The sequence below is a fragment of the Lemur catta genome, chromosome 13 (genome assembly GCF_020740605.2).
Source record: "Lemur catta isolate mLemCat1 chromosome 13, mLemCat1.pri, whole genome shotgun sequence".
NCBI lineage: Eukaryota > Metazoa > Chordata > Mammalia > Primates > Lemuridae > Lemur > Lemur catta.
Genome location: NC_059140.1, coordinates 62753054 through 62767164, shown reverse-complemented (window position 1 = coordinate 62767164; position 14111 = coordinate 62753054). Strand labels below are relative to the sequence as shown.

Here is a 14111-nt window from a genome sequence, read left to right as displayed (position 1 = left end):
ACCTCCACTCCATGCTGTAGGAAACGCACAGTAAATGTCAGTTTCCTTTCCTTTCTGCTCTCATCAAGGCATTTGTAAGGAGTTGGCAAAGAGCAGTCAAACTCAGGTCACACTGGCTTTGAATCCCAGTCCCGCCACTTGGTAGCTATGTGATCTCAGGCATTTCTCTCGAAGCCTCAATTTTCCAATCTATCAAATGGGGAGAAAAGGTGTACTTACCTCCTAAGATTGTTTTGGGAATTAGAGAAAGCCACGTAAAGTGGAGAACACAAGATCTGACTCAATAAATAAAACAATTATAATTGTTATTGTTTATTATTAAGTGGAGAGAAAAGACAGCAAATTAAAGTACAATGAAGGACTCAATCATTGTAAACTGTTATAGACCAAAAGATGGAGGTGAGTGACGGAGAGGGAGGCTGGAGTTTGGGGCATCCCAGAGAGGCAGGAGTTGAGATTCTGAGATGACTTATAGGGACTGGAGAACTTGGGTTTATTATTGTTGAGGCTGTTGTTTCGGTTTTATTTTATTTGGCAAGTGCAGTGAGAAAACAAAAGGTACAAACAAAGGCAAAGTAGAGGCACTTAACCTGAAACATATGGGGACATTTAAAAAAAAAGGCAGCTGGAACCAGGGAGGCCCTTGAGGAGGGCGAGAGGAAAACCCAGCAGGATAAGCAGGGTGGCGCCAGATTCCAGAGGCCCTGGGGATCCGCTGTCAGACAGCTGAGCCTGCCTGGGTGGGCGGGCAGGAGAGAGCCACACGCAGGGAGTGTGCAGGATCACTGTTGTGATTTAGGAAGTTTGGAAATGATATGCCACGTGGTCCAGGGCTACAGGACACAAGCAAGGGAGCCAGCCAAGTGCTCGACTCTCCCCAGCAAAAGATAGTTCTCTACATCGACAGTACGCTCAGACAACAGGGGTTCGACGCCCGACTCCTCCACTTCTGTGTGGGGATCTTGGGGAAGCGTCTTAGCATCTGTGAACCTCAGTTCCGCACGTCAGGAAATTTAAGGTGAGTGATACCTATTTTATAGGCCCAGGGGACAAATGAGATCATGTCTGCAAAGTGTCTGGCATGCAGTAGGCGCACAATAAATGCTCTTAGGCCTTGGACTCCGTTAGCTAACATCATCCCAGTGATCCTAGGAAATTTGGTGCAACACGAGATATTTCTATCAGTAAAATAAAATGCCACTTATTAAAAACAGAATTAGAATATTTTATGAGTGAAACTACATAAAGAGGGTTAACAAGCTGTTTCAAAATAAGGAAAATGAAAATCAAAGAACCTGTCCACTAAAATAGAGCTATTAGTCTTCTAATAGTAGGCATTGATTCAGCCACAAAGCCCCAGTTATTCTGTGTTTTAAAACAGTTTGTCAACAGGAATCAGCAGCAGGCAGAAAGCTAAAAAGGTATTGGAAATGTTCTACTTTTTAAGTCGGATAGTGGGTGCACAGGTATCTTTTTAGTCTACTTTATAAAGGTGTTTAATATGCTTTACCTGCAATAAAATACACCCATATTAAGGGCAGAGTTCACTGAGTTCTGACAAATTCATACACCTGTGTTGTCACCATTACAATTAAGACACAGAACATTTCCATCCTCTCTGTGTCCCTTCTCAGGTAATCACCTCTGCACCTCCAGTCTCAGTTTTCTATCCACTTTCTGGTGGAGGTGTTATTATTAACTAGGCCAGGGCGAGAAGTATAAACCCAGACCGTCCCTGGCAAATCTGGATTAGGATAACACTACTCATGACCATCCTCTAATAGCATCTCTTGTGATATCCACAGAGACCTACTATGTTCTCTCAAAAAATGAAAGAGCGCTGCACAGACTTATGCAAAGTGATATGCCCAAAAGCTGAAGTCTTTTATCCAAGGTGATGGGGTTTTGTCCAATCCAATCTACCATGTTGTATTAAGAGATTATAAATAAACTGCCCAAGGAGAAAAGGGTCTGAGACACAGAGACACAAGAGAGCGCACACCGAAACTACGAACCCACTTGAGAAAGACCCAGGCTGCCTGATTATGACAGCACTTAGCTGGGTGATACTGTCTTTGTCACTCACCCTCCTAAGAGGCAGACATTAAGGGCTCTATCAGGGCACATTACCTCAGCACTCCCACTGTGCAAATTTCACATTAAGACAAGTCTTCATTAACATACTGATTCCAAGGACTTAGCTGCGGAGGGCAGGGAGGGGACAAAAGCAAGTCTTCACAGCTGCCAACTGAATTTTATAAAATACATCAGATTTAGGCATATTTGTACTCACAGGTTTATACCATAGCACCTTTTAAAGTACTGCATAGATACAAGAAGGCATTAATTGTAAATATCTGAACAAACCCTGGCTAAGTTTAGGACAAGCCTATAACACTGGAATGACTGCTACAACTAAAATTAACTTGGATTTATTTCTAAAGGCAAGGGAAAAACACATAATTGCCTTAAATTGCGAGCAGAGATTATCATCTGATCTCCAGGGGAACTACACAAAGAGATCTATTTGCCTTCAATTGCACCGATTCCTTTAAATCACATTCAATTTGCATACATGCAAAAAATTCTGGGTTTCTACCCATAATCTTATGCTGCCCTATTTTATCTACAAGATTGTAAATGCAATTAATGTCCTAAAGGATCTTTATTACAAAATAAGACATATTTTTAGAAATCAAATCAATGATCCTTATTACTTAATAAAACAGCTTTTTGGAATGTATGTCCCTGTATCCCAAAGGTAATGGTCTAGAAAATAAACCTGGTCTCTCACCCAAAGGCTATTTGTTCATTTCTCATTGGAAGGAATAAAATCTAGTAAAATGTCAATGGACTGTTTAATCAGGTTATATATTATAAAGTCTAATAAGTAAAGTTTACACTAAAACTAAAAACTCAAATGTCTACCTACATTTTTTAATAAAAGACACCTTGAAGAATTTTTAAAACTAACAATTGTTGTTTGCTTTAAAACACAATTCTTAGAAATGGAGCTGATACCTGGCCATTACAAGCAGGTGAGGATTAGGGCTGGGACTCCCCGCATATACCTGGTCCTCTGCGCTCATTTTCAGATTTGTGGGGGAAATCACATTAGTTGGGAGTCTGGGTCCTACTCAGGGACAGACTCTAAAATCTCTACCCCACACCAAGGACCATCTATCAAATTGCCCTGGGCTTGATTCTCATCTGCAAAATCTCTTTCTCTGCTCTGTTCCTCGGGCTCTAAATATTCAGTGGCACTGAAACAGAGGAGGTTCCCATGCTTATTCAACAAGAGTTCAAGTTCAAATTTGGCTCTGGCTTTACTGGCTCTTCAAATGTACTCAGTACATTTCCCTTCTCAGTAACAGACGATTCTACCTACCTCCCCGGTGTTCTGAGGAGTGAATGAGGAAACATTCTGAAGGACCCTGGCCCTAGATGTGACTCTGCCCTAACAGACATCATCCCCCCAACTTCCACTCCCCTGTCAGTAACCCCAGGGCGATGCCGAACCTATCATAGCGTTCTCAATGAAATTACTTCTGATAGAAGTTCAAAATAAACGCAGGATGCCAGTTAAACAGTGAGAAAAGAAGAGATATGTTTAAATCTATATATTTACTTCTAAAGCTCTGCCTCCTCATAGACATTTTCTCAGTTCTTCAAGAAGTGTTTGATATACATCTTCCGAGCAGTTGCCAAGAACATAAAAGGATTCAAAAGTTGGTTTTTTGCCAAGAGCATGAAAAGGTGGTCAATTTTTTTTTAAATCTGGAAGAGCTTTTAAATCAATGGCGAGAGGGTGAAGAGATGCCCCCCAGGCCCTGCTCTGAGACCCTCCCTGTCCCCCCTCCAATGTCAAGGTCAAAACAGGAGCCGGACCTAGCACCCCTCACCTGCATACAGAACATGGCACAGGAATACTCTTCCCCGTTCTCCACTGTGAGAATCCTGAATTCATTCTTCTCTATCACACTCCCCATTAGAATTTCTTTGTCCTGGTAGAAATCAAATCAGAACTGAGAGCAATGTTAGGCTGAGGAATGAATGGAAACAGCATACAAACTCAGAAGATGTGGTCCTGACTCAACCACTGACTAGCAGCATAACCCAGGGAAAATCATTTCACCATCCTGCCTCAGTTTCCTCACATGCAGTGTGGAAAAATAAATACTGCCTATGCTACCATCCTTCCAAAACTGTCACAAGAATATAAATAATGCTTACACATACTATATGTGCTCAGTAGCATTTCCTGAGACTCTTAACCATGGACCCTGTAGGTAGCCAGTGAGCACTGGGCTAGATCCTGAGGACAGGATGGTGAACAAACAGGCCTGATCCCCGGCCTAGTACAAGGGCAGCATTAACGTCAGCCTCATACAAGCGCAAGGTCAGTTTACGCAGGCTGGGGGAGGAGCAGTAGCTACCAGCTACAGCAGGGGTGAGTGAGTGGGCGTTATGGGCTGAACTGTGACCCTCAAAATTCACATGAAAACACTAACACCTAGCGCCTGAGAATGTGACTATATTTAGAGACGGGACCTTTAAAGAGGTCATTAAGGTTACATGAGGTCCTGTGGGTGGGCTCTAATTCAATAAGACTGGTGTCCTTATCAGAAGAGCAAATTTGGACTCACCAAGAGACCCCAAGGATGTGTGCACACAGAGAGCAGCCATACGAAGGTGCAGGGAGAAGACCACCAGCTGCCATCCGGGAGGGAGGCCTTAGTAGAAGCCAACTCCTTGATCTTTGACTTCTAGCCTCCGGAACTATATGAAAATAAGTTTCTGTCATTTAAGCCACCCAGTGTACAGTGGGAGATGCTGAGAGGTAAAAAGATGCCATGTGAGAAAAATTAGGTCAGCACCAGGAAAATCGCAGCAGACCAGCAAAATGTGCACAAGCAGGGTATGGCTTCAGGGTGGATCCAAGGTGATGGACCAAAAGTGCAAAGACCAAGAGCAGGATGTTTACCTAGCACTTTCTGTGCTAGTCATGGAAGGCATATACAAAAATCAAGAAAAGTCTTATCTAGCCTAACCTCACAGGCCAACGAAGGAGGGAAATGCTTAAACATGGGAAGTACCAAAGGGGAAGGCAATAAAACAAAATAAAACTGCCATAAGGAAATAATGCAAAGATGCCTTAAGGCTACACATGATTCAGTGCTGAGATGTGCAAGGAGAAGTGGTGGGGAGACTGTTTGTTTTGAGCAGGTCTGGGGACTCATGAGAGTGGGGACAGTAGAATTTTACCGGGCAGGGAGGCGAGAGACAAGAGGTAAATGACTTGGAAAAGCAAAATGAAGGCAATCAAGAGGAAGGGCAAGTCAGTAGGCTGCTGGTGCTATGTTTGAATTGTCACTGTTGCCTGCAGAGATAAAGTGAGTTAAATCGGAGCTAAGCTGATTGAACCGGGTCAGACGTACTGATGCTACTCCTCAGCTGCATGGCATAAACATAGAAAATAAGAAAGAGTAACAGAGGGATACATCATGTGGCAAAGCCTATGTACTTCACTGCAGGGGTCGTCTGTCAAAAGCAAGGCCACGTGAGAAGCCAGACGATCAAAAAAAAAAAAAAATAAGATGGGGCCTCTTTCTGCGCATTTGGTGAGAACACTGGGCTGGAGGGCTCCAGCTTCATCTCACAACCATGTTAGGTCCTCCTCCTCCAGCAGAGGGACTGAGGGAAAAAAAGCAAACAGCAGAAGAAAGAAAAGCAAACATCTAGGGAGATCCCAAAATCAAATAATCTGCCCCTGATGACTTAAAAATATTCTGTAAGAGTTTCAGGTACAGTAAGTTGAGCTGCCTCAGCATGAATATCATATTAACACAGGAGCAATTTCTTATCAAGCAAAAAAAAAAAAAAAATGAAGTATTCTGTTATGCAAATCAAACATATTGTTCTTTGATTTTTTTTTCCCCCCAGCCATATCCTCCTTTATGGCCAGTGAAGGAAGATACAGTTGGGAAAAAACTTCGAACATATACAGAAATCTGACTATAAAGGCATTTCCCTTCTATTGCATTGCTAGACCAAGAAAGAGAAGCCAAATTCTCACAGTTCGTCGAATTTCTGTTCATGTAAACAATCTCACTCTATTTTTGAATTACTTTATGGGAACAGATGGCTTCCAAATGTACTATTTCTTACTACAGAATATGGAAGCAATATCACTGAACTCTTAAATTAAAATGAAGACAAACACAGGCGTATTTCAAGCTTGAGTCTCTATTAGTAGGCCTAGTTTTCCTACACTAAGTCTTACTTGGACTCCTAATCTTTCTTTTCTTACTATCTGAAATCTCACAGCAAAGTTCTGATGCAAAAAACCTTTCATGCAACAAAAGAATAGTAGCAATAACAGAAGCTAAGCTTCGCATGAGTTTTGCATAAATAAAGGCATCAGCTATGTAAATATAGTTGGGTTTCATGTCTTACATCCTGAAATCTTCTATGATAGATTATAATTTTGTAACTTGAAATAATTGCTGCAATTAACACCAAATTACATTAATTCCAACAACTGACACAATCATTAGAAAAGTTCACAAATTTCTGGAATTTCTACATCTAAACCCAGGCCAGGTTCCCCTGATATCTCTCTAAGACATCATTCAATTTTTCCAAAAAGCCAAACAAAATCTGGAGAGTAGCCTCACTAATTAAACAAAAGCTCAAGTCCTGTGGCCTGACTGATAAACCCATAACCACCTTAAGCAGAGTTAACAGCATTTCTGCCATTTTAACCAAGTGTCTGGAAAAGTACATACACTACAACACCTGCGAGGAGATGATTATTGGGAGATGTTAAGAGTAAGTAAACGCTGCCCAGCTGAAATATAAAAAGTCTTTATACATAAGAAAAAGGGGAGGAAACATAAAAGCACAAACAAAAGCGGGAAACAACTTACGTTTAAACAAACAATGATGAAGTTGAGTAATAGGGTAGAAAAAGTCTATTTACACACCAGAAGGACAACAAGGGCAAAGGGAAATTGACTTCTGAACTGACTGATATCAACATGGATTTGAAAAATTATCTATACCAAAGAATTACTAAACCATGGCATGAAAAATTTCAGTTCACTACCGTAATTCAAAAAGAATTCTTCGTCAACAATGTAAATAAAAATTTTTAAATGATAGAGTGTGCTAATTTTTGGCCTCATATCAAACACCCACCAAAAATCAAATAAGATGTTACAGTGACTAATGAACTATCTAGGAGAATCATTTCAATGATGCAGGTCAAACCTTGGGTTGTTGCTTTATAAACTGGCACAGACCAAGAATTCCCAGAGGTTGCCTAGCCTGTAACTGTATGCTAGTATTTTAGGAGCACGATTAGTAAGCTCTTGCCTTTTTAATAAAGCAGCCTATAATGCAAGTGGTGAGAATAGCATGTATGTTTGTGGAGATTGTTTTTGCCATACCACAGACATGTATGTGGAAGAGCACATCTGGACATGATTCAGAACCACTATATATGTTACCTTAGTCGCTCTAAAAGCTTTTATTTAATATTAGAAGTTCTCTATACCTTGACAAGGAGGAAACTGATCAAAAGAAAAAAATAGTAATAGGAAGGAAAAGGATATGACCTACGGTTTATGAATGGAGGAGTATTTAGAAAACCGTATATGTAATGAATAAAGATATTTACGTGATAGTGACTACCACAGTAAGTGATAAGTACACCAGTAACCAACATATTTTGCCTAGGTACAGTGGCTCATGCCTATAATCCTAGCACTTTGGAAGACTGAGGCGGAAGGATCACTGGAGCCCAGGAGTTTGAGACCAGCCTAGGCAATATAGTGAGACCCCCGTCTCCACAAAAAATATTTTAAAAATTAGCAAGACCTGCTGGCACATACCTATAGTACCAGCAACTGGGGAGACGGAGGTGGGAAGATTGCTTAAGTTCAGGAGTTAGAGGCTGCGTGAGCTGTGATCACGCACGCCACTGTACTCCAGCCGGGGTAACAGAATGAGACCCTGTCTATAAAATAAACAAATAAATAAATATAAATAACTAACAAATTTAATTCAATAGTAAAAAAAAATTCGAAACTGGACATAGGCTGGAAGAGGTGGCTTACACCTGTAATCTTAGCACGTTAGGAGCCCAAGGAGGGAGGATTACTTAAGGCCAGGAGTTTGAGTCCATAATTATGAAACAGAGTATGTTGTTGAGAATGAATAGATGTCTTTATCAAGTCTATGTGAATTCCAATGATTAAAGAGTGTTAATATCCCAAGGATTCCGTTGCTATAGGATGGAAGTGGGGTGAGGGAAGTCAGCCTTCAGGAGATAAGCCTGCCCACAAACCTCAGAGAAGATTCTTTCAGTCTGTCCAGACATTTGAGAGAGCTAGCTCACACAGTCTAGGGCATTAGTCCCAGAGGCTGACAAATCCCAGACCTCAGCCATAGCCGCAGTCCTCAATTAAAGGGTCACAGGAGCCCTGTGCTCTGCTACCCCATTATAAGGTGGGAGTGGGGTAGGAAGATATGACCAGACGGACAGGTTTCAGTGCCCTCTCTTCTTCTTTTCTTCATAGAATCCTAGACTGTCAGGTTCTCACTTCACATCTGGGAACCATCTTTCCAACCACAGAGTGTTCACGGGCCCTTCTATCCAAATCCTACCCATCCCTCAAAACCTGATCCAATCCTACCTCTGCTAGCAAAGTCTTTCCTAATCGGCTTCACCAAAATGAACTTTTCCTCTGACTTCTGCACACAGTGTCCATCAGTGCTACTTGACAACTCACCTTGACCTGCCTTGTGGCTCCAGTGGCTTCCTGGAACTGTCACTTAATCAGCTTCTCATGTATTCCTGCCTTGTCTTGCATATCTCCCACAGAACTCTCACACATAAACGGGTATTTTTTATGCTGCACTTTTGTATTCCTGCCGGGATAAGCTCTTCATATTAGTCTTTCCTGCTTACAGCCACCTCAAAAAGATATTGGCAATGAAACACTCCACCCTTTCCTTAACTTTCAAAGAGTGTTCTGCACATTACGTCTAAGAGTGTCCTTTTTGTTTTCTAGAACCCTCTGCAATCAGCGTAAGGCAGACACTTTTTTATTTCTCTTTTCAACCCACTTTATTTTAGTCATACAAACACCCTTCTGAATTTCTTCATCCAAACAATATTATTTGATAAATCAACACTAAAAAAAAAAAGTTTGCTTTACTGATGTGCCTATTTGTGTACTTCTTTTCCTCAGGCCCCATTTTATGCTTCAGTTTATATTTATTACCAGTCATCATTTGTGCTCTTGCTACAAGCCACCTCCAGTCAATACAAAGCAGCCTGTGTATTCATAGAACAAAGATACTGTATCTATCCTATAACTCTTCCTGCAAAATCTATTTCTTAATTTATCTCCCTGTGGCCCTGCAACTAGAATGAAAATCCGTAAGAGGGGATACAGAGATTCTCTTCTGGTCACTGCTGTGTCCCGGGTGCCTAGATCAGTGGCGTGCACTTAGTGGAGCTCAGTAGCTCCCTGTAGAACGAACGCTGAATGAATGCATCTCCGGAAAACTTCCCAGATTCCACACCTCTCCACCCCTTCCCTCTGCTGAATGGGGAGTGTGGTCAAGAACATAAAGGCTAAAGTGAGGCCACCAGGGTTCAAATCACTGGTCCACCATCTTGGTAGGGGTATAATCTTGAGCATATTACCTGGGTTGTCTCCATCTCAAACTCCCCATCTGTAGATAAGGGTATGACCAGGTTCCTAGTGACGACTGAGTGGAAAAAAAATGCAGATAAAGCACTTGGCATAGTGAAGTGCACCCAGCAAGTGCTAGTCATGGCTCTTTTGTCCCTTTCAGTCAGTGACACCTGTGCCATGGGGCCTGTGCAGATCAGTCTTTCTTTCCTCATCTCACTTGTTAAAAGACTAGAATCTGACAACATAACTTATTTTGACTCAAATATAAGTAAATTAATAGGCTCAAAATGAAAGCCTGAGAGTTTTTTCCTATGAACAAAGTGTACGCAGTGGGTGACAGCTTACATATCCTCTCAGTTTCTGTGCTTACATCTTGGTTTTCAAGGCTGTTCAGCTCTGCATAGGTGGCTGCCAGAAAAGTGACTTTTTAGAAGACATAAACCAAATGGTCTATATTTATACAACTTAACAATGCGAAAAAGCTTGCTATATCACTCCCTGTCTTAAAAACTTTATGGAAAAGTACACTCTACATTTTAGGTATTAAGGATCTTCATATGCCATTCTGATTTTAAGAGAGATTCTTAAACCAAATATGAGTCCAGGAGAAACCATTATCTTTATTATATGTGCTACTAATTATACTTTCAATCCTACTTGAACTCTTTATATGTAGGAAATGTCAACACTGTGCATGCTAGAGGTCATTTTAACTCTTACTTTTATTTTTTGCTCTTCCAAATAAGATTCTGTGATCAACTAAATGTTTCTTTAGAACAAAGAGAAGAATGTCTATAGTTTACAGCCAGCTTTTGACCAAGGCAAAGATGTTCTGCAGAAGCAAATCTTTAATTCATTTGGGTATTCAAATTCCATGCAAAATAACTGGGTACCCTGAATACTTTTCTCTCTTTATGGCATTGTCTTAAGTGTCTGCACAACTTAGGTGACATCCTTCCGCTCCTCCTCCCCCAGTTAATATTGTATTTTTGGATGAGGAATTAACATTGAGCTCTGAAATTTAACTAGTGGATTTTTCTGAGCACTAAGCGTGTGCAAGAGAGCTCAGTTAAAAACCTACAAATCTCACACCCTAAGCTGGCCATAAACAAGCCGAGAGAACAGAAACATTTTTAAGCACATACTTCAAATGGCAAGTCTCGGCTGAAAGATGTGGTCCCTGCTCTTAAAAGCACTGGTCTTCTCAAAGAAATGCCAACACAGCAAGCCTAACTTTGGAAATAATGCTCAGCATAACTGAAGTAGAACAACAACTTTAAAGCCCCCCTACTGAACTGTACAAACACATATTAGTGGTCATGCCAGCTCTATTTTCCGCAGTCATATCTAATCATTCTATAGTTCATGGTAAGCTCCATGGCAGAAGGAAGTAGAATAACAGATTTTTTTTAAGTTAATGATTCAGCCAATTCTTGGAATAACTTCCACTTGAGAAGATGTAACTAAGAGGTCCTATCAAAAGAAACTCTCCAGCTGTTACCAGCCCAGCTCTGGAAATTCCCTCTTTCTTGCCCATTCCTGACTGTCCCTAAATCCAAATTATAAGTTTAATGACCCTAGAGAGTCCTTTTGCCTCCAGTGAACTCAGAGCTCTATCTAAATACTCATTAGGGCTCTAAATAAATGTTTATTGATTTAAAAGGGAAAAGGGCATCGAAAACCTAGCCTCCAAAAGCCCACTGCCTGCTCCTTTGCCCACCCCGCTCTTCCTCTGTAAGAGGAAACTGGGAGATCTTGTGCTAAGAGTCAAGCCATCCAGGATAGGAGGCCTGACACTCAGTCCATGGGGCAGTGACAGCCAAGATGTCTGGGCAGTGGCTCCAAAATGGGCCACCCACTGCCCGGGGAAATGTCGGGCGCTTGCTATGACACAAATCCTCCTCCAAGGAGCTAAACCGGATGGTTGGAAACCAGGTCAGTTCTGTACAGACCCCGAGGCCCGAGTCCCATTCCACCACCCTCCTTCCTGTTTATAGATCGCGCTCCTGCAACTCGAACTACCGAACAGAAGGCGGACGTTTCAGAAATATGTCAACACATGACATAACTTGAAAAAGTTACGCTGCTCATTGGCGCGAGTTACGACTTGCCAGGCTCACACAGGAAAACCAGCTCACGTTAATTACTTTTCTTTTAGTTTGCCACGCGGTCCCTTCCGCCGCCCGGCAGGGATCGGGTTACTGAGAACCAGGTAGCCTCGGCGTCTGGAACCCACCGTGTGGGCGGTGAGCGAAAGGGTGGGAAGGAGGGAGCCGATCGCTTCCGAAGCGGCGGCCGATTCGGGTCGTACAATCCCAGCGGCTCTCTCCTCGCACAGGCGCAGGAAGAGGAAGCCTCGGCACCTCGCGGGCGGCCCGAGTTGCCCGATCGCTCGGTGATGTCGCCGCGGGGCCCTCGAGGCACCGCGCCGATGCCCTCGGTTCGGCCGGCCGAGGGCGTGCCACCTTTGTCTGGGTCTCCCCAGCAGGATGGGCGACGCCTCGATGCAAAGACGCCTAGAACTGGCTGGAGGCGCAGAAGCGGCTGTAAGCGCTCGGGTTCCCAGCCCCTGCGCGGGGCCCAGGAAGCCGACTCGTGCGCCTGAAACCTCCCACGTCCACTGCGCGCCCGCAAGTCCCAGACCCGCGGTCACTTCCCCCGGCGCAGCCGCCACGGGGTCGAGAGCCGGAGACCCGCGCGCTCCCGGGCGCAGCGGCCCGGCACGCCCCAGCTTTCCCCGCACTGATCTGCCAGGCGAGGCGGGGGCAACGTGCCCTCTGCACCCCCCGCTTCTCCCGCGCCCACGCGTGTCCCTTCCTAGGAGGAGCACAGGCCGATGACCCCCCTAGCGACACCAGATTTCTAACTGGCCACAGCGTCGGGAAAAGCACGACAGGCAGCCACCCAGACATCCCGCCCACACCCGCCGCCTGCCCCTCGGCCCTCTCTCACCTGCCTGCACCGTGTCCGAAAGGTCGTGCCCAGGGGCCGCGGTCCGGGGAAACTCCTTCAGTTTCCTGGCGCTGAGGTTCAACCCCCCGGAGTTGGCCGCCTCCTCCAGCGCGCGCTCCAGACCCCGGTTCAAGGGCAGGTTGAAGCCCCCGCTGCCGCCGCCGCCGCCGCCGCCCGCCCCGCCGCTGGCTCCGGTTCCTCCGTGGTGCTGATGGTGGTGGTGAGGGTGGTGGTGGGGGTGATGGTGGGGGTGCAGAGTAGATACCGAGAGAGCAGGGACGAAAGGTTGGGGTTCGCTTCCCGGCGTCGCCATCTTCTCCCGGGCCCCCCCACCCCGCCCCGCCGCTGCTGCGGGGGGGGGTCACAGCTTTGCCCGCGAGGGAAGACGGCGACTCGGGCTGCGTCGCCGCCGCGGGGCTCCACTCGGAGACGCTGGAAGAAGGGGAGGAGGGCGCGGCAGGCGCGCAGAATCGGGGGCGGACGGGGAGGCGGCAGTGGCAGCTCGGTCTTGAAGGTTTCCTGTCCCCGGGAAGCTAAGGACTGCGGCGGCGGCGGCGGCAGCGCGCATGTGTCTGCACCCGCCCCTGCTCCCTCCTCTCGGCCGCTCTCTCCTCCTCCGCCGCCTGCTCTCTCCGCCTCCTTCCCCCACGCGGTCCGTCCGGCCCGAGCCTTCCTCCGCGCCGAGCCGGGCTGTCCCCAGCTGCTTCGCGGCGACCCGCCCCGCAATCGGGGTACGTAGGGGGCTGCTCGGAGGTGACTTTCAGATAGGCGCCGCCTCTGGGTTTCCTTTTGTCGCCCAGGGGTTTTTAGGGGACAGGAGGCTTTAGGCGGTCTGAGAAAACAGCCGGAGGCAATGGGTGGCATTTGAAATACTGTGAGGTTGCGGGAAGGAGAGAATTATCTAGAGTTGTCTTAATTCTGCGAGTTATTCTGGTTGTTTGACCCAGAATTCCCCAAGAGGCAGTTATTCACTATGGGGTCAGCCGAACAGATGCCCTCTGGCCTTTGGGCGCTTCCAATAAACCAGGCACCGATCTAGGTAGTCCACGTAAATGATTAATCCAAGAACACCAAGAGTGGAAAAAATCGTTTCCCCCAGTCTACAGAGGAAGTTAAGAAACCTGCCTAAGGCGACCCTTGCAATCAGGTGCAGTTGGATTCGAAGTGGTGGCCCTCAGAATCTAGAGTTGCTCTCTTTCACTGTATACTCCTGGGCCAGACTTCAGAGCGAATAGACAAATACAAGCAGGGCAGGATGTTTCCTGAGCAATGGTAGAAATCTACAGACACAGGAAAGAAAGACTTTCAAAATGAGATCAGTTTCTATGGAGGACAGAATACATTATCATATCAGGGACAGGGGCTGGGTATGGCCGACTGTGCCCCGGGACTGGGTGGTGCCGGGAGAGGTTAGGATAGGAAGCCAGAGACCCCAACAAGCCAATAACT

At 45.2% G+C, this 14111-nt stretch overlaps 1 protein-coding gene across 2 annotated transcripts in view; it reads right to left on the bottom strand.

Moving 5' to 3' along the window:
* LRCH1 (leucine rich repeats and calponin homology domain containing 1) overlaps positions 1-13226 on the bottom strand; it is a 167100-nt gene extending 153874 nt beyond the window's left edge. For both annotated transcript variants that reach the window (XM_045567279.1, XM_045567280.1), the window contains exon 1: positions 12663-13226. In XM_045567279.1, the coding sequence (XP_045423235.1) occupies positions 12663-12975 (313 nt within the window). In that variant the 5' untranslated portion in view covers positions 12976-13226. The remainder of the gene's footprint in view (positions 1-12662) is intronic.
* Between the last annotated feature and the right edge of the window lie 885 nt (positions 13227-14111).